The 26,489-nt window shown below is 39.4% G+C and overlaps 1 protein-coding gene across 1 annotated transcript in view; it reads right to left on the bottom strand.

The window, feature by feature from the left end:
• Window positions 1-7,674: 7,674 nt before the first annotated feature.
• The window catches only part of UNC13A (unc-13 homolog A), a 53,584-nt gene continuing 34,769 nt past the window's right edge, over window positions 7,675-26,489 (bottom strand). Inside the window, exons 34-44 of the mRNA XM_053461781.1 lie at window positions 26,328-26,480; window positions 25,952-26,075; window positions 23,315-23,320; window positions 21,269-21,307; window positions 20,749-20,778; window positions 19,569-19,625; window positions 19,359-19,439; window positions 18,615-18,762; window positions 10,019-10,111; window positions 9,713-9,872; window positions 7,675-9,012 (exon numbers count right to left, since the gene is read on the bottom strand). Coding sequence (XP_053317756.1) covers window positions 8,727-9,012; window positions 9,713-9,872; window positions 10,019-10,111; window positions 18,615-18,762; window positions 19,359-19,439; window positions 19,569-19,625; window positions 20,749-20,778; window positions 21,269-21,307; window positions 23,315-23,320; window positions 25,952-26,075; window positions 26,328-26,480 — 1,177 coding nt within the window. The 3' untranslated portion in view covers window positions 7,675-8,726. The remainder of the gene's footprint in view (window positions 9,013-9,712; window positions 9,873-10,018; window positions 10,112-18,614; window positions 18,763-19,358; window positions 19,440-19,568; window positions 19,626-20,748; window positions 20,779-21,268; window positions 21,308-23,314; window positions 23,321-25,951; window positions 26,076-26,327; window positions 26,481-26,489) is intronic.

Here is a 26,489-nt window from a genome sequence, read left to right on the forward strand (position 1 = left end):
AGACCTCATGTGGCTGGAGTGTGTCAGCAGCTCCTGCAAGAGGAAGGCATTGATGCTATGGACTGGCGCGGCCGTTCCCCAGACCTGAATCCGATTGAGCGCATCTGGGACATCATATTTCGCTCCATCCACCAACGCCACGTTGCACCACAGACTGTCCAGGAGTTGGTGGATGCTTTAGTCCAGGTCTGGGAGGACATCCCTCAGGAGACCATCCGCAACCTCATCAGGAGCATACCCAGGCGTTGTAGGGAGGTCATACGGGCACGTGGAGGCCACTCACACTACTGAGCCTCATTGTGACTTGTTTTAAGGACATTACATCAAAGTTGGATCAGCCTGTAGTGTGGTTTTCCATTTTGATTTTGAGTGTGACTCCATATCCAGACCTCCATGGGTTGATAAATTTGATTTCCATTGAGAATTTTTGTGTGATCTTGTAAAGATGGAAGTATGTCATACCGTTAGTTCATTCATTCAGATTTAGGATGTGTAATCTTAGTGTTCCCTTTAATTTTTGGAGCAGTGTATATACACACACACACACACAAACAGTACTATTCAAAAATTTTAGTCAGGTGCACTGGCATGACTAGGTGGCCCGATGCGACCCCTTTGTAACTGTCTCTCGTACCGGTTCAAAATAGTTTCGAAAGGGCCCATCCGACCTGGACCGTAAGCGACCCCACTGTGAAACAGAGGCTGCAGGAACGGTGAGAGGTAAGCGGGGGCGGGTGGGATGTATGTATATGTGTTTCTATACATATATATGTATGGACATCTGGCGATTGCGAAGGTAAGTAAGCAAGTGTCTTCCATCTGCTACTCTAAGTTTCTTTGGCTGACTACTGTGTCTATGGTTTCAACATTGCCTGTTTCTTTGTGCTTCTTCAAAAGTTCCTGGAGGGAACACACATGGAAACCCTTGTCTGCCTTGAAATTTCTGTGTCGAAGAGACCTTGCCAATGCAGTATAACTACCTTGTATCTTGTCGCTGTGCTTAGTTTTGCCATGGTGCATGACTTCTGACATGAAACAGTCTTCATCACCTTGTTAGTAAGTTTGGCTGTTCCTCAACCTGTTTTATTCCTCCTACAAAACTGTTTCTGTTTCAGTTAATGAACATGTTTCAACCTACATTAATTAATGATCACTAGCACTTGTTTGGCAATTGTTTAATCATACACCTCATTATATGCCTAGATGCTGTTTTGAAGGCAAAGAATGGGTGGTCGCACCAAATATTGATTTGTTTTAGATTCTGCTTCTGTTCACTTTGTCGAGTTTGCGTTTTTGTTATTTTGTTAAATGATAAAATGAAATTATTTATATGTCTATTTTTGAAATCTTTCTTACTTTACATTTTTTCACACCTACCTAAAACTTTTGCACAGTATTGTATACACACAGATATGGCATTTGTATTGGTTTCCTGTATCACTATGTGGATACACATTGAACTATTAACAATTTAAGAGTAAACTAGATTTACTTTCATTTATTGTTTGGATACTATTTTGCTGGTTTGGAGAACAATTATACTGATCATTGCATCCTTAACTCTGATTATTATACCCTGTGTGCTTTCTTAGCTTGTTTGTCTAATCCAGTTCATTGGAACTATCATACATCTTCAACCTAGCATTGTAAAGTTCTCCTAATTTATCTTTGGACTCTTTTGTAAATAAATGTGCCCTGCAAAGACTCTGCATTTGTCTTTGATGATAATATAAACTTGTAGCTAGGACCCCATCACAGACCCCCAGTCAGAAAAAAATACATATAGAGAACTGCATTGGTATAGGTAAATATTTAGAACTCATGTTATCAACAATAGATGCCAAGTCATGGGACATCTTCATTACAGATATGCTTGGAGAGCTCTGAAAATTTGCTCACATAAGCTTTTTAGAAACATTATTATGATCATATCAGACATGATTACAATGTTGTTTGATTTCTCAAAGAGACTGAAGAAGCTCCACTTATCTGAAAGTAGGTGTGGGAATAAATACACACGACTCTAATCGTGATTCATGTATATCTAAAAGACAATATACAAGCAGATTTCCTGGGTGAGTAGCGTTCAGAATGTACATTCAAGTATCATGTCTTTGAAACAATTTCAGAGCTATTGAGTCCTTTTTCGCCCCATACAGAGACTGACCTTAAGCAGTGAATACACTGACACCTCTGTGGGACTTGTTCTACTAAAAGTACGTATGATACATTTTGGACAGGGAGAAAGTTTTTTCAATCTTCAGATAGTTAAAGTACACTGTTTGAAATGCCTATGATTCAGAAAGCAAGAAGGCACATAGTTTCATGAACTACTCGAGAAAATACATCATTATAGGCCAAAGGGCAGTTGATTCCATCAACCATATCTGTTAGCTACTTGGTAAAATATCCATACTTAAACACCCCAAACAGATATTGATGCTGTCCATGTAGTGCGGTTACATGATTAAGTCTGTGAATGTCAGGGTTCAGCCCCAGCCCTGCAAACTGCAAGGCGTGGCCGCCCCTTTAAGTGGTCTGCCTGGAGTTAAACTCCTCTCCACAGCTTGCTGTCCTGTTTATTTCTGTCTGTATTTTATGTACCTTTGCCCTCTTTCCCATATACATCTCAGCTCCTCACTCCATCCCCTGTGCTCTTTGCCTTGTTGCCTGCCCTTTGTGGCATCCTGTACCATGTATGCAAATCTTACTATGTATATAATTAATGTGCTGTGTATGTATGTTCAGCTGTGTTTTGTTATACCATTACCTTGCCTCCCTCACCTGAAGCCTAGATGACTCACACCTGATCTGATGAACAGGCTTTATATCCCTGCCTCCCAGTAACAGAGGTGTGAGTTCATTAAGGTCTTTGCCATAGTTCGTGCCAGATGCTGGATCTGCCTGCCTGCCTGCTACCCTGCCTGCTACCCTGTCTGCTACCCTGCTTGTCCCAGACCCTTTTGAATACTTATCTGGACTTTTCTACTTTTGTAATATAACCTATAACCAAACAATCTGCTTGTGTCCTTTGTGAAGTTTGTTTCAATCACTGCGTTCTTACACTCCTGCGCTCTGGACTCCAACATCCAGTTAAGGGCTGCAATAGAATGAGCCTGACAGTGAATGATTTGGAATGACCTGGGTTTCTGCATATATTGCTCATTCAATTTGAAAAAAAATTAAATCTGATCGTCAACTAAGTCAAAAAAAACAGACAAACATTGTCTGCTTCATCCAATAGAACCAAGTTGTATGTTTTCATGTCTTTATTGAACACACTGTGTAAACACTCACAGTACAGGGTATAATTGACCCTCTTTTGGCAGCAATAAACTCAACCAAATGTTTCCAGTAATTGTGGATCAGACCTGCACAACCGTCAGAAGGAATTTTACACCTGACTCTTTGGAGTAATGGGTCTTAGTTAACACAAACCCCGTACCCATGTGTGGTTTTGTTTTTATGTGTAATAGACATTGTACGTGGGGTCATTTATATCCTGGTCAGGATAACATGTAGATTTACATCTGATGTCTTATACATTTCCGAGAATGTTCGTTAAATCTTTTATGTATGATATCCACAGTAAATACATTGTTTGTTTTTTCACAGCACAATAAAAGTCAATTGTATGGAAAGCTTCAGCACTACGCACCATCCATCAATATTGGCACCCTTGGTAAATATGGCAAAGAATGCTGTGAACAATTGTCTTTATTATTTAATCCTTTTGATCTTTTCTTTATTAACATACACAAAAGTACTCTGCTCGCATGATTATCAAACAATTGCAAATACAGGTTTATATATAATTTTTTAAAAAAAATATGTGTGGCACAATTTTTGGCTACCTTTTAGTCAAAACTTTGTGCTACCTCCCTTTGCCAAGATAACATCTCTGAGTCTTCTCCTACAATGCCTGATGAGGTTGGGGAATACATGGCAAGGGATCTGAGACCATTCCTCCATACAAAATATCTCCTTCAAATTTCAAGGTGGACTCTCATCTTTAGTTCACCTCGCTGTTTTTCAAGTCAGGGGACTGGGATGGCCACGGTATTTTGTGGTCAGTAAACCATTTTTGTGTTGATTTAGATGTATGTTTTAGATCATTGGCCTGTTGGAAGATCCAACCTTGACCCATTTTAAGCTTTCTGGCAGAGTCAGTCTGGTGTGATAGAGTTCATAATGCTGTGTATCCTAACAAAATGTCCTGGTCCTCTGACAGAAAAACAGCCCCAAAACATTAGCCCTTACCATATTTAACCGTGGGCATGAGGTACTTTTCCATATGGCTACCTCTCTGTGTGTGCCAAAACCACCTCTGGTGTTTATTGCCAAAAAGCTCTATTTTGGTTTTTATCTTAGCATAGAACCTGATCCCATTTGAAGTTCCAGTAGAAGACGGTTGAGTTTGTTTTTGGATGAGAGTAGAGGCTGCAGTAAATGGGACTTCCATTGGTGGGGTTAAATTGAGGGTGAGGGGTGACTCATACCTCTTTTCCCTTTGACATAAGTAAGCTGTCAGACATTCCCTCCTGCTCGTCCTGCCTTGGTTTGTTGGTTATTGTTGTGCGTACTGTTTAGGTCTGCTCATATCAATGTTATTGACGCCTTTTCTGTTTACCTTTTATGTGAATGTTGGTCATTATTTGAGATGTCACAACAGCGGTCTGGTCCCCTGGCTAGTGTGGATTACGGAGAGCATTGGATTATTTGCCCATAGCAGGCTTTTAGAGGCGTGCCCAATGGGTGACATTAATTGGCTGCCAGAGAGGAGGATCTCCCGCAGCGCTGCAGGGGACCTGGATCCTCCTCTCTGGCAGCCTCCTCTCTGGTGATGCGCGTAGACAACCTCCGCTGCTACTGGACACCAGCATGACCTAACCTTCCAGTGCTCGGTCATAGATGCCCTGGCGGAAGTGTCCGGTAGCAGCGGAGGTTGTCTGGACACCAAGAAATTTGGAGCACGGGGGAAAAGACGCATCTGTTAGTCGAGGGGTGGCATATAGGGGGGCGTATAAGGCATATCAGGGGGGGCGAGTGGCAAATAGGGGGGAATAAGGCATATCTAGGGGCAGAGTGGTAAATAGGGGGTATACAGCATATCAGGGAGGAAGAGTGGCAAATAGGGGGTATAAGGCATATCAAGGGGGCAGAGTGGCATATAGGGGGTATAGGGCATATCTGGGGGGGCAGAGTGGTATATCAGGGAGGCAGTGGTATAAGGGGGGGCAGCATAGCAAGCCATGGGGCAGATGTGCAAAACTGGGGGGCAGGTTGGCAAAAAAAGGAAATAAAAACAAAAAATGCATTTTTCTCAATCATAGGTTTTATTAAATATGAAAAAACATTTTACACGTGAATTCATATTTACTAATGCAACTTTTTTCTTATAGGGCAGTCTAAGCTGTGTGCCCTGCCTGAGAGCTTCCAAGCCGTGTGCCCTGCCTGAGGGCTTCCAAGCCGTGTGCCCTGCCTGAAGGCTTCCAAGCCGTGTGCCCTGCCTGAGGGCTTTCTGCCGTGTGCCCTGCCAGTGGGTTTTCTGCCGTGTGCCCTGCCAGTGGGCTTTCTGCCGTGTGCCCTGCCAGTGGGCTTTCTGCCGTGTGCCCTGCCAGTGGGCTTTCTGCCGTGTGCCCTGCCAGTGGGTCTCCAGTTTCAGGCTTGTCCAGCAAGACTTTCCAGTCCATGTGTTACGATTAACTGTATCCTGTTTATGCTTTATTCCACTGTATATACTAGTCCTGTTCCTAAAGAGCCAGCTTTTTTCAATGAAATCTATTCCAGCCTGGTGTGAGACTGTTATCTCTTGTCTGTACTTACCTGTTTCTCAATATGCATCTTGGAGTACAGACAGAGCCTCTGATATCCCCTGCTATTGGGCTCCGCAGCTACCCAACCTGCTGGCCCGAGTCCTGACACACTCCATCTCACCCCACTTGCACATCCATGCTCACACATGCACAATTGCACATCCATGCTCACGCACACACAAATTACACATCCATGCTCCCACACACAATTACATATCCATGCACAAGTACACATCCATTCTCATACACACACACACAAATTACACATGCTCACATACATACACACATAAATACAAACACATATACATACAGCCCACCCCTGCTTACCTCTTACCACTCTTGCAGGCTCTTTTACACCATAGGGTCACGTGACTGAATGTGCCCCCTGATACATACCTGTCTCCTTGTTCTGGTTCAAAATAGTTTAGAAAAGGCCCTTCCGACCTGGACTGGTGCAGTAACATACCCAGATACCAACACACCCATTTACTAACATACACACAAACAACCTGGCTTACACCTGCCCTCGCAGCCACATGCTTACTTGCCCTTAGACACACTTGCCCTAAAACATGTTCAAAACACTCTCTTCACCTAGTTATCTCCTTTTTCCCAATCACTGCCAGTTCCCATTACCTCTCCTCTTCCTGCCCATCTATCCCCTTTCTCACTACCTGCCCTTTTTCTCTTTTTCTACCTGTTTCCCCCAATATCTCCTTTTCATATATCTCCCTTTTCTTTTTTCTGCTCCATTTCTCTCCACCTTTTTATCTCTCCCCTTTCTTCCAATGTCTTACCTTCCTTGCGCTCCTTTTCTGTCTTCTTAATTCCTGTGGTGGGAATGGTGGGGTGTTTATATGTAACCTTGCAGTGAATGCGGCTTCTATATGACATGATATCCAGGCGCTCGGCATCAATTGCAGGCACACATTGCAAAGGAGCGCTTAAACAGAGGTCTGTAGGAACACACGTCATGCTCCCTTTATTTGGGAGTCAAATCTACCTCTGGAGTCAGCCAGCAGGGTGACTAAAATCTTGCTAACTGTTGGAGGTGGCAGTATACTGTATTGTTACAAAAAAGCCCTGCATTTATAAAGCATTTCAGGGAGGCCGTGCAGGGTTTGACCAGGAGACTCCGGGTGAAGCCCCACTGGGGGTCAGTTTATTCAATCTCTAGACAAGAGAGTGGCATTTGGTCACACCCATTCTGGGTAGCCTATCATGGGAAGTACCAGTTATGCCTACTAACAATTTATCAATTTCAGATTCCAATGGAACAACACCTTCCTTATAAAATGTTTTTGTTAACTTATTTAAACATTTTTTGAGTTTGTCAGTGCAACACTCATAGCTTCAGTGCAACACTCCTCAGTGGTCTTCTTTATGTGCCACTGATTGTCTACTTAAGCAGTCAATTAATGGCAGGAAAGCACATCCAATGAATTGCACTTTTCATTCTCACGTGGGAAACCTCACTGAGCCGGAACTGGAGCTAAGTGGTGGTGAGTATAAAATGTGGGCGCAGAAAGGAAGATATGCGTTCCTGCAAGCCAAGTAGTATTATTGTCTCATGCCCTTTAAAGGCTTAGCGTGAGACTAACAGTTCAATAATCAAAATATTGCTATTGCATTCTTATAATCGTAAGGCAATACTTTTTTAATAATCGTTTTGATTCATCACCGTTGTTGCATAAGGAATATGTGCTCTTTCTGGTAACATGGTACAGTCAGCATCTATGCTTCTGCTAAGCACATTGTGATGTGACATCTCTGCATCAAGTCTAATAGCACCAGGATTGCACCTTACCATTATTTTCTTTTAGATATGGTACAGTATAGAGTGTAAAACACCAACACACTGTGTTTATTTTTATTTAATGGCTGTCATAATAAAATATTTTTACAGAGACCAAAAATGTCCAAATTAGTGCAAAACTGTTCCACATGCACCCAGGGGCAACAAAGAGGGGAGGAAATAACTTGTAAATGAAAGGCGGTTGATCAGGATGGGGTGGCATTTGATGCATCTTTTTTCTGGAACACATGCCACATTTTGTTTTTTGTTTATATAAAAAAGGAATGGGGCTTCAACCCTTTGTGCAGTGGTTGGGGAACTATGGTCATTTGTCCTTGCTGCCCTGGTGAGGAGATGAGGGTTATGTTTAAACCCTTTCAGTGCTGGATGTAATGGGCAGTTTTAGGGAAGGACAGGTTTCTTAAACATATGGGCATCTGGCAGTGTCCTCTTTGCTACACTGTGAAAGTGGTGGTTTTTCAATGATGTTTCAATCCAAGGCAAGACAGGCATGAGCTGAATAGGGCTACCACGGTTTTCCAGGTTTGGAGTGTTTTTTTTTTTTTTAAATAGAAAATGAATACCCATGCAGCACCATTGCACAGAATAAGACACTGGTACAGGGAGATCCTATATACAGAGAAGGGGTGGGGTGCAGGCAACTTTAACAGGCCACAGGGATGGGGAAAGGGGGTATTAAACCCCTTCTATAGGGGAACATGGTCTCTCACATTGCTAATCTTCCCACTGCTAGGGTGCTCTTAAGCCCCCACAGAGTGATGCAAGCAAGGGATAACACTCCCTCCTTCAACAACTCTGATCTTGTGGTACAGCAGGGACAGCATTAACACAATGGCACATTTGAACAAAGCCCTTAGTGTGTGTGTGTGTTTGTGCACACCTTAACCCTGTCACTGCCAGAAAGGCACCATTATTGTAGAGCAACAGGCAGAACGCTATGTCTGCTTTGGGAGCACTGCCGGCAGTGACCAGGTTAAATGTGTGATATATTTATTTTCTTTAATATCTAAATTATTTACAGTTTGGGCCTGGGGTGCAAGGCAGTGAAGGGATCCGCTAGTTCCCAAAGAGAAGGGGTAATGGACCCAATTGCTCTAGCTGCCTTCCTCAGGTGAGCGGGTGTCAGATTTGAGTTTAACAAACTCTTTGGCCACCTCATCATTGTTACGCTGGGACAAGATCCTCAATATGGTCAATCCAGTATCATCCATGTGAATGCCTCGGCCAAGTGGAAGCCAGCATGCACAGCTTCCTTTCTGTGCCAGATCTCGCAGTTGCATTACCGCTGTGCCCACTGTTCTGTCTTCACGTGCAAAGCAATAGTCTTTCACACACACCTGTAGTTCGTAACACTCTGGACCATGCTCGCTGCCCAGTGTGCTGCAGAGAAAAGAAAAGAATAACTGCACAATCTAATATATATGGGGATATTATATTGTCAGAATATATTTCTAAGTAATTTGATTTTGTGTTCAGATGTTTAGATTACTGAAGCTCATTGCGACTGGACCTTCATAATATATTGTGAAGTGAGGGAGCTGCCCTGAAAACCCGCAGGCCAACACTCCCTTTGGTGAATAACCTCCACAGTTCCATAGAATGAATCGCACAGAAAAGCACACAGACAGAGAATGCATGCACATATATTTTAAGGTAGATAAGAACTATTTGGCCCATGTGGGACAGAGGGATACTTAGGAGGTATGATAACTAACTAGCCTTAAGTTGTGTGACCTTCTTGCAGGGAAGCATTGATGGCAATACAGTCCTCACAGTAAGTGGTTTCATTACTGTAGCTCAACAATTATTGCAATGTATAGTAATTCAAGCAAAACTAAATAATACTGGCTGTAGGAGAACCTGTGTCCTTGGCAACATAATCTCCAGAACGGGTTCTACTTGCAAATTGTAGGTCCTTGAAACTATACAAGGTAGCAGATGTAAATGTAACACAAAACATCTGATTTCCAATAGCTAAGATTATGTGCAATATAGTAACTAGAATGGAAGCTATTAAATCAGTGTGATATATGTGGTAGACATCTAGTAGACTTGCTTTTGCTCATTGTTTGTTACTCACAATTGGAAGCTCTCGTTGTATTTTGGGGCCCAGCTATTGTTCTTGGACTTTGTAGTGAATTTCCTCTTCTTGTCACTCAAATTTGGACCTATCATGTTTACTTCAATAAAGGGACGGAAAATTCCAGAGGTCTGCCACTTAAGGTCATTGGCTGCTACGACTGAAGTGAGAGAAGCAATAGAAAGGTGAAAAAGGTTACTGTCTGTTTGGAAAGATGTCTCCCTTAAGTTTTCCAAGTCTTCATGTAAGATTTTATATTTCCTTATACTATTTACCCTGATTCTTTGTACAATACATATACTTTACCTTTTACGCTGACCTTGTGTTCCCCTGTTCCTGGGTGAGTGAAGAGCTCTACGTGTATAGAAACCTCTCCCACGGAATCTTCCACACCAGATCCTGGTAAGAGAGAGATAAGAAAGCTAGCATAAATCCAAGAGTCCACATTAGAACCAATGTCCTGAGTTTAACTGCTGGCAGGGTTTGAGCAACACTTCACTACTGGAACTAATGAAGAAGACCAGCCCAATATATATATATATATATATATATATATATATATATATATTTATATATAGATAGATATATATATTTAATCTCCTGCCAGCAGTCAATCAACTTAAAAGGGGATGATAGTTGTCACCCGTAAGGTATGTTTGTTGAAAGCTCTGAGAACCCTGCAGTCTCTGCATGCTCTCCCTTTGCAACATGCAGTTCATTTCTCCTCCCTCCATTTTATTCTTCTAAAATGTTGTGTTGCCAAAGTCTCTCCAGATCCATCAGCGGTTCTGTATGATGTGCCTAAATGACACCCTTGATGGATCCCTATTATCAATGTAATATGGCAGATCTTTTTTTTTAACCAGAAGAAGAGATTCAAGTCAATTCTCACAGACAACTGGACTGAGAATGTTTGTCTTATGGAATCTCATTGAGCTATGCTTGATTAATAAAAACATAAATAAGCAGCCATACCTGGTGATACATTTTTTAAAATGTATCCAGATATCATAATGCAATGCATGCTTTTCACAGGCAAGAATAATCCTGCTGTGTCCTGGGGATATTACATTGTCCCCATCTAATGAGTCCAAGGAGCCAAATAGCGTGCCCACAATGCATTATTGGTAAGAAAAGTGTTAACACTTCAATCCCACTCAGTCAGTTCCATGTGATCAGCAGCTTGTTAAAGTTTATTTTATTAATTTCTTAACTTATTTCCAGCTCATATCAAATATCTGAGCCGTGTTGTGGTTGATATGTGGTTGTCTGGCCCTTTTTTGAAGCCACATGTTTGCTTTTGATGCTGCTACCCTGCATTATCCAGATGTGTGATAACTGGGAAGAGATCTTTATAATTCCAAATATTTAATCGAAGAGGAGATTTGAACATACTTTATGGCGATTATACCAGACAACCTGTTATCACAATCTGCAAATAAATGATTCACAAGATGCCAGTTCAAGTGTTGACTGCCAAGTGGGACTGGAGTTTCAACATGCTGTCCCCTTAACTCCCAAGTAGCCAGACTGAGCAATGGAGGAGTAAAAGGCCCCCAGGTCTGACATAATAGGTCATGCTCCCAGAAACCTTTGTTCTAATGACATACCCTTTTCTGGATAAATCTCTTCACTAAGAGTAAACCTAATACCTTTTCCACCATGGACTGAGAGGGAAGGAGAGGGAAAGACAGACAAAGAGAGGGTAGATGTGTAAGGAAGGCTGTCAGGATTGTACTAAAGGAGGAATATACAGATTTATATATGTTTGAATACATGTAGCATGTACAAATATATGCCATGTTACTATGAAACATGCACTTTTGTGTAACTGTAACTGACTGAGGCTTTAAATGTAAAATATCAACTGCAGTAAACAGACTCAGCTAACCACCATGATGTGGCTGTCATCTATCCCTACAGTTACCATCTTTTATGGGAATAAAATCTGGTCATGTTTATTAGTTAAAATACTGAAAAAGGACCTTCATCGATGGTAGATATGTTTGCCCAATTTTCCACATTCAACTCAACAGTTACTGAATCTGTTAGTGCCTATAGACCTCATGTTAACCTTCTCTTTTGTCTGACTTAAGACTGTTACTCATTATCCTCTACTACAAACCACAAATCCACATCATTAGGAGAAATTATCCTGCACTCAATTCAAATAATATTCACTTCATCAGATAATAAGCTCTTGTAAAATACTATCTATATTTGGTTCTTCAGATGTATGACAATACAGAAAAAGAAGAAAAGTACTTTATGGGCTAAGGTGCTTAAATATAGGCATGACTTGCTGGAGAAAGAAACAATGTGAAAGTTGAAGGAAAAAAATAAAATACAGTTATCCCGAAATGTATGCATATAGGGACACAAGGTATATCACTATTTGGTTATTTGTGCATGGTGACATGTGCTCCCAATTTGAATATGCCTGCTGTTTCGGACAGCTAGAACCACATGAGTCTGAGAATTCCGCCTGCACAGCTGTTTCAGCCTGAGATCTCATCAGTGCAGTATAGTAACAGCTATGGCTCAAGCAGGTAAGTAAGGAAAGTTAAAATTAACCGCACTGCTGCCTGTGAGATACAATCACATATTTTGCAGTGTATTTACAGTCAGCATCCCAGTCTCCATGCTGTAGTCACCTATGCGTTCACCACCCTTATTATTTTGCACTGGGATATGATGTCATATCCTGGTGCGCCTCCTCTCTTAAGGACAGTAGGGTGATCCTTCCCTACTGCCCCCTTAGACCTGGTGCCTGAGGCCTAGGTCTTATTCGCCTAACTCTGAAAATGCCACTGTACGTAATATGTGCCAGTTATATGTGCCAGTTATAGTGATGTTAATCCAAAGAAATATGCATAAACAGTATACAAGATTGTGAATAACAATCTCTATAAACAAGAAGGTTGCAACTGCATACATATTGTGTTTCGATGTACATGTATAGTATTCAATTCGTAAAAGCATACATGGATACTTATATCATAAGTTATAAGGCTGGTGGCCTGGATGTTAACTATTTTTCATATTTAATAAAAACTATGATAAAAAAAGCCGTGTTTATATTTTCTTTTATTTACCAAACTGCCCCCAGTTATGCACATCTGACCCCCAGCTTGCCACTCTGCCCCATATATGCCTTATACCTCTTATATGCCAGATTCCACTGTGCCCCCTGATATGCCACTGTGCCCCCGATATGCCTTATACTCCTTATATGGCAGTGATATCCAACTGAGCCCCCTGATATACCTTTTACCCCAGATATGTTTTATGCCCCCCTGATATGCCTAATATCGATATGCCTTATACCCCCTATATGCCCTGAAATTCATAATACCCCCCATACACCACTCAGGCCCCTCCCCCTCCCATACACCACTTTGCCTCCTCCCCCTCCCATACATCACTTTGGCCCCTCCCCTCCCATACATAAGTTTGGCTCCTCCCCCTCCCATACACCACTCTGGCTCCTCCCCCTCCCATACACCACTCTGCCTCCTCCCCCTCCCATACACCACTCTGCCTCCTCCCCCCTCCCATACTCCACTCTGCCTCCTCCTCCCCCCTCCCATGCTCCACTCTGCATCCTCCCCCCTCCCATACTCCACTCTGCCCCCTCCCCCCTCCCATACTCCACTCTGCCTCCTGTCAGCAATGAAGGTTCACAAGACCAGGGAGCCAGGTAGAGAGGCAGAGTGGCGTATGGGAGGGTGGCTCCCATACACCCCTCTGACTCCTCCTCCCCTCCCATACACCGCTCTGCCTCTCTACCCGGCTCCGTTGCTGACAGGCACTTTCACTGCAGCTTCATAGAAGCCTCAGCGTAAGTGAAGGGCAGTAACGGAGGCTGTCTGTGCGATGCAGACCCCCACTGGCTGACAGAGAGGATGATTCTCTGTCAGCCGGTGGGGGTTTGCGCGATTCGCACAGACAGCCTCCGTTACTGCCCTTCACTTACGCTGAGGCTTCTATGAAGCTGCAGTGAAAGTGCCTGTCAGCAACGGAGTCGGGACAGAGGCAGAGCAGTGTATGGGAGGGGGGAGGAGTCAGAGGGGTGTATGGGAGGGGGGGGGACGGAAGTGAGAGACCGGCCGACAGTGAGGGGAATCCAGGTCCCCTGCAGCGTTGCGGGGGATCTGGATTCCGGTTTTATAATCTGATCTCTGTTTGAGATCGGATTATTTAAGGAGAGGAGTTTTTCAGAGCATTTGCTTTGAAAAAAATCCTCTTTTTATAATCGATAAAAATCGATTCAACTAATCGATAATGAAAATCGTTGACAATGATTTTCATTATCGATTATTATCGATTTTATCGATTAGTTGTTTCAGCCCTAATTGTGTTAACACACACCTGAATGCTCCAGATATAGAGGTGGTCACGCTTGCTGATGATCAATTAATCAAGGACACATTCAATCAATTCATAAGCAGCACATACTTAGCATCTTAATTCCTATAGAAGCAGTAAAGTTGTACATAGTTTTTGCACATGGCTTCCCCATTTTTACGGTGTAATATGTCATGTGTTGTTGTTGAGGCTGTATTTACCTAATTTTTATATCTGCTAAGGAACGTATGATTGTTATTATGTCCTGATATGTAAAGCCATAGAATTCAAACGGACTGTACTTTCTTTTTCACATCACTGTAGATATATTTTAATTATATATATTACATTTTTTATTATGAAGTAATCATTGCATGTTTGTTTTGATGTATTTTAATAGTTGTCCATTATTAGATACCATCTGTGCCTTTACAAGTCTGATATTAGTAATTTTAAGAAATTATGTGTCCAATTGCAATTTTATTTTCCACCCATTGTTTATATTTATGGATATTTACAATCTATAAAATGAACTGTTTCCACACAAATCTCCCCTTAATGACAATTGCCGGTCCTGGCACGGCACGGAAAAGCATGTGCTTTACGACAATTGACGTGCCAGGACCGGCACGTCTTTAAACGGGTGCAGAAAGCGATCTACTATCGCTTTCTGCACCCAAAAAGCGTTGCTGAATGCCTCGACCTCGAGGCATTCAGCAACGCCGCGATCGGCACGAAGGGGCCATCTCTGGCCCCTCCACGGGGCGTCAACATCCGCCATACTTTGTATGGCGGCGGACGCCCGTTTTAAAAGCGTTTAGGAGGCGATCGACGATCGCCTCCTAAACTTAAATGGTGTCGCTGGAATGCCTCGATCAGGAGGCATCCAGCGACACCAAACACTAACCTTTTGATGGGCTGTGACCGCTCCGGAGAGCGGTCACAGCCGCAGCTGCCGGCAATCTTCGCCATCAAGGAAGATGGCCGCCGTCCTGTGACAGGAACCACAAATTTTAAAGTTCGCTAGATGGTCCAGACCATCTAGAGAACTTTGGCTCCACTTGCAGGTTGAATAAAGGTACTGCATTCACCATGCAAGTCAATGGAGCCCAGCTTTCTAATCACAGTGTGATTAGTAAAAATAAATTAAAAAATAAAATAAAATTAATAATAATTAGAAAAAAATAGTAAAAAAACAGTAAAATGTAAAAATCATTTCCCACTGATGCCACTATCAGGGGAACCTCCAAGTTGAAAAAAAATGTTAAATTTTTTTAAAAAAAAAATAATAAAAAAAAAATATATATATATAAAAAATATATTTTTGTGAGCAAGTCCTAAAATTAGCATATTAGCTTAAAACAATTCTCGCATGGAAAGAGTTAAAATACTGGCATATAAAATGCCCGTGGGGTGTCTACTTTTAAAAAATGTATGATTTGATGGGGTAAATTGAATGGGCCAGGTTCAACAACGTCCCAATTAACACGGGGGGAAGGATGGCCACACATCTAATTTCCAATTAGAAAAATGCACACGTACCAAATGTGGCCTTTTAGTTCCCCCAAAAAATGACACACCCATGCATGTGGGGTATCACTGCACTCAGGAGATGTTGCTGAACACATTATGGGGTGTCGTGTGACAGCGGCATATACCAGGAGCTGTAAATTCATACATAAAGTAGGTGTGTGTGGGAAAAATACACACACAAAAATATTACTGCAAACTTTGAAAAAATGCTGGTGGTAAAATGTGTGCATGCAAAGAGTTAAAATACCAGCATTTAAAATACCCTGTGGTGTCTAGTTTTGAAAAATATATGGTTTTGTTGGGCACACTGAAATGGCCCGGCTCAAAGATGTACCAAATAGGGCATGGGCAGTGGATCCCCAAATGCCAAAGTTCAACATTGAAAAAAGCGCATGCCCCAAATGTGGCCCTTTTGCCCCAAAACAGCCAGGCAAAATCATTCATGTGAAGTATCGCTGTACTCAGGAGATGTTGCTGAACACATATTGGGGTGTTTTGTGATAGTGACATATACGAGAACTTTTTAATTCATACCTGAATTAAAATGTGTGTGGAAAACCAAATGCAAAAAAATGACTACCACAAAGTTTGACAAAGACTGGTGGTAGATATGGTGCATGGAAAGAGTTAAAATACTAGCATTTGAAATACCCTGGGGTGTCTAGTTTTCAAAAATATATGACTTGATGGGGTAAATTGCATTGGCCGGGTTCAAAGATACCCGAAATGGCACAAGGGGGGAAGAATTACCAGATTTGGAAAAAATGGCTTTGAAATAGCAAAACGCTACCTGTACTTATTGCCCCATAATGGGTAGAAAAAAGCAAAAAAACATAAAAACATTGGGTATTTCCAAACTCAGGACAAATAGTAGAATCTATTTAGCAGGTTTTTTCATTACCTTTTATAGATGAGTAAAAGATTTTTCAACTAAAAGTTAGAAAAAGTCATTTTTTTCTAAATTTTTCACCATATTTTATAATTTTTTTAATAGTAAATAATATGATACAATCAAAACAATGTCATCTAAAGAAAGCCCTTCTTGTCCTGAAAAAAACAATATCTAATGTGTGTGGGTTCAGTAAACGGGAAAGAAGAAAATTACAGCTAAACACAAGCAGCGCAGAAATGTTAAAAAGGCCATTGTCACAAAGGGTACAAAAAGTAAAATCAGCCTTTGTCTCGAAGGGGTTAAGTTGACATCCTGAAACTCAAAGCAAAGGGCCTTTGTTGTTTTTGGTTCCCCTGCTTTGTCATGCTTCCAAAGTACTAACAATAAAGAACATAGTATTTTATAAGAAAGTTTGTAGCTTTGAAATCTTTAACTATTTTTTTAATTCATAAAAATTGATAAAAATAAGTCACATAGCTACAGGAATTACTTGAGTGCTACTGCAACCATTTATATATATTTATATATATATATATATATATATATATATATATATACATATATATTTATATTTAGCATATTAACTTACACATATATTATGTAACAGTATATATATTATTTTTTATGTTTTATACATTGTTTCAGTCTTAGAACATATGGATTGTTATGCTATGTGTTAATTTTAATCTAAAAAATGTATTTTTTACATAACTGATCGTTTCATTAGGTAATGTGTGTAAAAATGAACATAATGCTAGTACCGTCGCAAAAACCATAAATATATCCACACATTACTTTATGTACTTTCTTTTGGTAATTATGACAAAAATTCCCTTGAAATATAACATCCTGGACATTTAGCCAGTTATAGTACCATTACATCTAGCTCCACAAGCTATTATTGTGCAGACTGGTAGCCCTTTTAGCATTGATCTGCAGGCAACAGAACTATCCAATGTATAGGCTGATTATGCTTTCTGGCAATGTAAATTGCTATGATTTATTAGCAAAAATAACCTCCCAAAACCGAATCACAAAATGATATGATATTATTGCAATCCAGGAAATTTCTCCAGGAACATGTACAGACAGTTCTACAACCAATCTTTGCAGATTATAAAAGGTAATAGCCTGAAGCTGGGGAGAAATTCCTGTAATGTGCATTTTAATGTATCTTAAATCACTATTATTAAATCACAACTATAATATGTTTACCTAGCTACAAGTATGTGGATCTGTTGTTTTAGACAACAAAAGGTGCTTTATTGGGAAAGGTTACATTTTATTCAAATTCTTGCCTCAATTTGTTGTTTTTTTTTAAATTATATTTATTTATTAAAATTCAGCATATTTTATGCTGGTCATAACATATTTAGTTGGAGAAAAAAAGAATACAAAAAAATGACAAATGTATTCAACAAGTATATGTAAAAATATAATGTATGTAAGAAAAATATAACATATAAATTAGCGTTTTGCTTTTAATGGCAATAATGGAGTGCAGGGGGAAGTAGAAATAAGACAGAAAAATATCTATAAATCTTACCTAGTTTTGCAGTATATAACTTTGTGTACGTTCAAAAAAAATCTAATTGATTTCAGCTTCACTATTATTTCACCATAATTTTGCCCCCCCCCTCCTAAATACCATCACTGGACTAATCTCAATAAACTATAAAATGCTAATTTCAAGTTCAGGATTCAAACCCTAAAATCTAAAAAGTCCCAAATAACATCCAGCAATATGTAAACTTGTCTCTGATCACCAAATATCCTGGAAACTGTCCTCTTGGCTCTGACAATTATACCATTTTATATTATTGTAACGCTATTAATTCCTGTGGAATTCTTTCTCGCTCTGTCATACTCTGCCCTATTCATGTCTTCTTGGCAAGATCACGTGTTTCATATGGTTTGTACGTGCCTTCCCAATGTATGTTCTATGACCATGTCCTGTCTCTTCTCCAAAGATTTGCAAGCAATATCTTTTATTGCTTCTCCAATTCAGTTAACCCAATGCAACCCTCATTGGACGGCATACAAATACATGCTACATCCTGTCGGCAGTCTCGACTGTTATTACAGATCTAACATTTGAAGTAGAGTTAAGAGACAATAACATGACCTCACCCTGAGCAGACTGTGTTTGGACGAAGGTTTGGATGAGTGTGTCTGTAGCCTGTGTGTAAAGAGAGAGTGCATAGCGAAGAGACTGCAGAGCTGGACTCTTCTCAAGAAAAGTCTTTTTGAGACCAACACCTCCAGCATGGAAATATTGCTAGGAAAAAAGAAGATGTAAGAAACAAGATCATACACAATGTGTACATCATATATGTATCGCATTAAGTGACAATAAACATAGCAATGGTGTATGCTATTAACGGCACACTCAATCAATAGAGATATTAAATATAGAGGGGTCAATGATTATAAGCCATATTTGAACTATTAACAGCATGTTTTCACTTTCAGTACCATGTATATAAACAATGGTTATCTAATATAAAAAGCAGCCATTATTTTAGGAGATATTTCCCCTATGACTTAATCCATTTTGTGGCCCATTCAATTAGCTTCCCTGATTTTTTTTGGGGGGGGGGGTATGAGTAGTTGGCAAGAATGGCCAGTTTATTGAACCTGGTTTAACAGTGTGCCAAATATAAGTTTTTATTTTGACTCTTTTTTTAAAGTTTTTATTTTTGACTATTATATCACTAGGTTTTTGTTGGGTTTTGATCCCAACAATGAAAATTGTAAGCCTGACTGTTACACATGGTTTGCAGAACAAAATATATGACATTGACAAATATAGTGAAGGCTCAAGTACGCTAAGAACATGATACAGCCATGACACATAGAGTTACACACAATTACCTTAATTGTGTCCAGTGCAAGCTCCACCACTGCACATTGTTTTGGAGTTAGACTCTTTGCTTCCTCCCTCACCATGTGATCCTACAACAAATTGAAATATTTGTTTTCAACACACATGTGTATATATATATATATATATGTATATATATATATATATATATATATATATATATATATATATCACAGAAATATAGATCGATTCCCTCATACCTTGAGCTTAGATAGCTGTCCTAGTTGGTTTGCAGCATTCATAATAAGATGAGACCCCTGTAAGAAATAATTAGCAATTGAGATATCAAACATAAAATAAACATGTTTTATTAAGGAAAGCTTTTTTTAAAAAGGTCCTCAAGAGTGCGTGTGACATAATCACTGAATACTCCATTAAATCTAAATATTTACATTTGTCTACATAGCCTAGTCCTATGTTGTTTATATAACATCCCTATATCGTTCCCAATTCATACCATTGTATAGCACTGCAGAATAAGATAGTGCTATATAAATTAATACATAATACTGAATATGTAACCTTTGTTCATTAAAACAAATCCCCTTTGTTTCACAAATGCACACAATACCATCACACAGAGCGTCTTATGAGGTAAACCATACATATTTCATCAATTTAAATCATCCCCATCTACAAAACTTTTACTGCTTTTGAGTAGTGCTCTTATTTATGAAGATCATATTTTTTTTTCTAACCTATCCCCATGAAATGTTCTATTTAACCACTTTTATTGACCACAACCAATCTCTATCATTCCGTCATTGATGTATGTGATAATTAGCAGAGAAAGAGACGTTTACATAGATAGCAGACAAGACACTGCGGGAAGGGTAACAACTTGGTTTTTGTTCTTCTTTTTCCCCTACCATAATCATTAATGACTTAATCCATCCTAAATAGATGTGTTTATAATAACCTCTTGTGGGCAGAATATTTTTATATATACTTACTATATAAATTGCGATTGATAATAATAATAACACATAAGGAGTTGCCAGGTAAGCAAGTAGGAGATGTAGTTACAACTCATCAACTCCATTACAACTTATGAGGTGGTTTTCAAGAACTCTCCTCAAATTAAATATATAATATGCTAAGGTAACCAAGCTCATTAAGGTTGGCCCTTTAAATTGCATAGTGGAGACGATGAGGGTAAAATTGAACTGTATTTCTATATCGTTTTTTTATATGACAGTGGAACCTCTGCAGCATATGATCCTCATGTCTCTGTAATGCAAGACAGAAGCAGGCGATGTTAACTGTATAAAGTGGACACAGCTAGAAATCGGCAGAACTAAGAGCCACATTAGACATGGAGGAGAAGTGTAAGAGGAGCAAGAGCAGACAGACAGACAGACAGACACACAGTGTCCTTACATCTGCATGGTACGTCAGCTTCACCCTGCTCTGGAGAGAGAATTGTGTGATTAAAATATGTGTGTGGGTGTGAAATACATCTCTACAAATACACATAGAAACTACATACTGACTAGCTGTGCGCTTGCAACCCTCACACACACACACAAAGTCTAATATATATTTATTAAAGCTGCACATTCCATATGCATATTATATAAACACTGCAACATCACAACACTAGTTAACAACAAAACACCTACAGCTCCTCACTCGACAAGTGCACGCTTCATGATAAGTTCTCCACTTCTCACGAAAGGCTTGAAATATCCTAAACTATAGCATGTTTTACAAAACTGAAATGCCATGCAAGCTATATCATGTTCAACACTCGGCAAAGAGTAATATTAAATGGTTTGGTTATCATGGCTGGACAATGCAGGCTTTGCTCATTCTTGCAGTGTTCCGCCAACCTGACCAGCTATACAGTGGTCTTCAATCTTTCAATACACACATGGGACACGTCTGCGTACACATTTACCTTCTCTAGTCCCTTGCCATGTTTTCTCAGCAGCGTTCCCTGCAGAAACATGTCACAGTTGGTCACTGCTCAGGGATATTTGAGGCATTCCCTAGTAACGAAGACTGTTCACAGTGCACACATATGAGTGAAGATGCCCGGGATGAGCAAGTATGCACTGGTCGGGTCAGTATATATACTAGTGGGGTAATTGTTCCATTGGTCAGGTACTGCAATTGTACAGTATTTGCGTGTTTGGAGGCTGCAAACAGTCAAGAAGGGGTTACATATGTGTACTGTGTGGGTGTAAATGAGCATACATAAGTTGGGGAAATGTTTTAAAAAAAATAGTACATTTTTTTATAAAAAAGTCCAAAAATGTAAAAATTGTCCTTTCCAGAACAAATGTATTACAAATAAAGTTTAGCAAAGTTATAGTTTGGAGACAATGATACATGTCTTTCCATATTCAGAAAAACAGAATAAAAACCACAAACATGAGGTGTTTCCAAAATATATTTATATATATATATAATAAAATATATTTATATATATTTTTATATATATATATATGTGTGTGTGTGTGTGTGTGTGTGTCTGTTTCTTTCCATGAGTGAAACTCTGGGGGAAAATGTTTTCTGATATTGAATGATACTTTATATATCCTGACAAAAGTAACGTGTGAGGAAACTTAATAAGAAAAAGTGGGAAATTACAATTGAAAAACACATAACAAATGTGCCGGAAGTGTAAAAAAGATTTAGAACGAGTTTGGTCCATACAAGATCAAGCGATGTTTCTTTTTAATGAATTAACGTGTAAACACCAATTATAAAAGTTTACCCATACTTGTGACAAGACAATGAAATAAGCATGGCACAAGGAGACAGGAGGAGTAACAGCAGAGAGCACAGGATGCTGAGCGGGGCGGGTGTACATATTTAAAAAGGGCAAGCCACAGGGTTTCTACCCTCCTTAGGTGTACTGTTTCCAGCGCCTGCATGCTGTTGGTTTTTATCACAGGAAAGAACCTAGTTCATTTTTTATAACTTTTGTTTGTTTGTTGTCTTAGGCACCTCTTATTATTATTAATATTATTGTTATCTTTTATTTATATAGCGCCAACAATGTACGCAGCACTTCTTACAATACATATATTCAAGAGGTATGACAAAACTAGAACTGACAGACTAAGATAAATCGATATATTAGGTAGAGAGGGCCCTGCTCGCAAGCATACACTCTTTACTAAGTACTTTAATATGTTCCCTTAGAGTTTATCATGTACTGTAATACTTTGCTTATATCTTTCTTTGTGGGAACACATAATTCTGTCACACAAATCACCCTGCTACTGTAACTCTGTCCATCAAAGAACAGGATTATTTATGACAGCTTGCAACTTAAAGGGACAGTTTTATTTACATGAGAATATAGCTGAAGAAGAGAGTGATATATGTGAGACTATGTATAGTTTTTTTTGTAATAATCCCAGCACCGCTATATATTAATGTGAGGAGCTCTGTTAGGTAACAGAGCATGAGGAAAGTGGGAAGATTAAAGGTGGTCTGATTGCAGTGATGTAATAAACAGGGGAGGGCTAAGGTTGAATGCCATTGCTCTGTTGCTAAGCAGCACCAGTGTCGCATTCAAACTTCAGAGGCATTTTTTGAGTGATAGTCTTGAAGAAGCACTTATCTGCTGATATTTTAGGACTCACCTTAAGTGGAACAGCGTGTTTTATATCTGAGACTGACTGGTTTTCCAACTTTAATAATTTACTAGCAGCATGTCAAGCTATGTATAGTAAGGAAAGGATTGAGGAGAGTGGTTTAAGTGGCAAGGGGAAACCACAAGTGTTACAGCTACAAAATGCAGCAACACATGCACCAGCACTGAAAAAGTTAACAACACATAAATACCAGTTGCTGGCTGATAACAGACATGGGAGTTGGCACCAGAACAAATGGTTTGCCAGAGGGCAGAAGGATAGGAACAAGTAGCAGAATCACATAGGACAAGGACCAGCTAACCAATGCCAAACAAAGACGTAGGACATCTACTTACTATCATCTGCACAAACGGCGAGCAGAAGGGGGGAAAGTACAATCAGAAAATCGATTACACCATGCAGCTTAGAACGAGCCGACTAGTCTTCTTTCTGTGTTTTCTCAAATCCATTCTTATGCAGTAGGACCAACCTTCTTCCCTAACATTAGTTATTCTATGGTTTCAAATAATACTAATATAAATGATATATGGGTTTTCTGATACTCTATAGTACTAAAAAACAGTTATACCCAATGATACGATACAAAATTAGACAGAAACTATTATGAAGAAAAATATAAAATTATAAACAGTATAATACTTTTCTTTCCAATAAAACATACAATCGTTTTGAGAGATACTACAAAAAAGGAAAATATATTCAGAAATTTCACATAACGTGTTATTTATTTTGCACTGATAATGTTTACATTTGTTATCAAAAGAGAGATTTTGACACACTTTGTGCTTTTGCAGCAGACAATAAACACAAATGTAAAGCCCCTTAAAAGTAATGGCTATATTATACTCATTTCTACCTGTCCTATTGCAACAAAATACCAAGATGGCTATAAGTGAACATCGCCAGTATAGCTGCTAATAGGCAGCAGTAAAGGAATGACAATGATGAGGTCCCCTAATCTGCTTTCTATGGGTGATCTGTAGGGTTGAAACAAGTCTCTTCAATTAATATTTCTATAGCTTCTTCTACAGTCTGATATTCTATAAGTGTCCTTATAGAATTTGCATATTGAATGTAATACAGAACAGCACATACCACTATTATTTCCCAACTGGAAACATTTATATAGAGAGATGGGTTAATGTGTACTCCTCACACTCTTCTAAAATCTTTTTGAGATTTTCTTTTCCCTTTTAGCCATGATACCAGTTAACTAGAATCGCACATCAGATTACATTCAAGCTTAACCACTAATTCTGAATTAGAGCTGAGCACCATCAAGTATGCAATAAAACTGGTACCTGGCTCACCTGAAAGTACCATGTCTATTTAAAAAGGACTTGGTGACACTAAAGTAGTCAACACTACATTAACAGAATAATCCAATGAATTTAATCTGATGCTCAGGCAAAACATGATATTGACTATACAAGCCATCGAGGTACACCATTTAAGCTTCCTGCTCTGTGCCTAGTCTACAGTGTATGTGTGCCAATCTGTTCTATTCTGTTTACATAGGCAGGCCACAACACTCTGGGTGCCCACTAAATGGTACAGAAATGGCAAACAGGTCACGGATACCCATATAAACACAGTCTCTATATAGTGGCCTGGGTTGCCTACCCATAAGCTAATAAAGTTCATACACCTGGAGATATGTTTTATCCTGGAGGTATTGTGCTTGATACAAGAGATCAAGTTCTCCTAACAATTCACCTAGACATTTTGAAGTGAAAAGGAGAGTTGCCCAGTTTCTTTTCAAAACAAAATGCTCAGCACTGGTACATGAAAGACAATTTCCATACTACCTAAACTGCGGGAGTGCTTGTGAGCTGGCAAAAATGCAAGTTGGCATATAAAAGCATAGGAACCCTATCTGAAAAGGTTTCTTCTTAAAAGCTTTACGGGAGCCTTATTGAGGTCTATTCACTAAAAAGTTGAGTAGTTGCATTCGACTGATGTTCTCACTAAATCTGCAAGTGGTTTGCAAGGGCATGCAACTTTGTGAGTTTCAGGTGAGGACATGTTCCTGAAATGTGAATTCCCTGCATGTATGCTCATAGGCCTAAATTGCTTTCCATGGGAACATTGATACATTTGGAGAGTAAATGGTGTCCTCAGAGAGAAAGAAACACTAGATGACAAGGTTTGTTAACTTGTGTAGCATTGTATTTTGTTATTGCTATGGGAAAGTAATTTCTAATAATTTCGGAGAAAGGAGAAACATCCTTCACTATATTTCAAACACACACCTCACTACTCAACTCAGTACTCACTAAGCTATGAAAAGTTCACCCAGAAATCAAATCCCACACTTTCACTAAGTATTCTTCCCCCTCCCAAAAACGTAAGGAAAATCTATACATGCAGCCAACAATCAAATGAAAAATGTCTCCAACTCACGCACTTTATACCCAGCCTTACTATGGTGCAAAAACAATCTTAGGAATATGTCATATCCTACAATCAGATCCTGCAATGTTCATTGACATGGATATTGGATGTCCAAAACCATCCAAGTTAAAAAAATATATACTATACTCCACCACTAGTAGTAAATCCTCCATTGTCAACATCCCACACACAAAAAGAGGTAATTAGGTCCTAGATTTTACTTGAACATATAAAATAATAATAAGAAGAGCATGTATAATGTATTACCTACTAAATTCCTAATTCAACTCACACACAGCTTTCAGAGAAGTCTATCACATGGAAACGTATCATAATTAAGAGTAATGTAAAGGCTAAATAATGATGGAGATGCAGAATTCCCAAACTAGGAATGAAGTATAAAAAGGGCCCTTACGAAATCCTATAAGAAAATAGCATAGTATATCACTGGACCTCACAAACACTTTGTATTTACATAAATATTTAATTTCTTTCCATGGGAGCCTTTGCATTTGTCTTCTGCTGTTGAGACGGAACTACAAAGATAGAGTTATCAAATATATATGAAGAGGACTTACCGTCTGATCTGTCAATGGTGGAAGGACAATAATCTTTTCCATGGTGTTCATCACTAGTTTCCAGAGCTCCTTCAAAACACGTTTTAGTACTGTTTTTTCACAAATCTTAGCAAACAGAGTCAAGCTAAGGGTAGAAGAGAGATATGAAAAATGAAAAAAGTGGATGAAAGATAATTATGAAGTCTTACCATTATAATTATGGTCTTATAATATGGTCTTATCATTTTCGATATTATCTCCCTTGTCTCTTCAATTTTCTTCCTGTCTGAAAAGCACTATACCATCCCCACATGTAATTCTCCATATAGCTATACCCTTAATCTTCCCCCATAACCTATTTTGACTTCATTTGGTTTTTCATATGCAAGCTTCTCACATGCTGTCCAATGGATCCAGTATGGGCTGTAACACGTTATCTGCATCCTGGGCCACACTGCTACAGTTACTGGCTGGAACGTTGCCCGTGCCTTTCACCTGACTCAGAATTTCCCCCATCTGCTTCACACATTCCTCAATATGTGGCTGGAAACTGGAAAAA

Source organism: Spea bombifrons, chromosome 1 (assembly GCF_027358695.1).
Source record: "Spea bombifrons isolate aSpeBom1 chromosome 1, aSpeBom1.2.pri, whole genome shotgun sequence".
NCBI classification, from domain to species: domain Eukaryota; kingdom Metazoa; phylum Chordata; class Amphibia; order Anura; family Pelobatidae; genus Spea; species Spea bombifrons.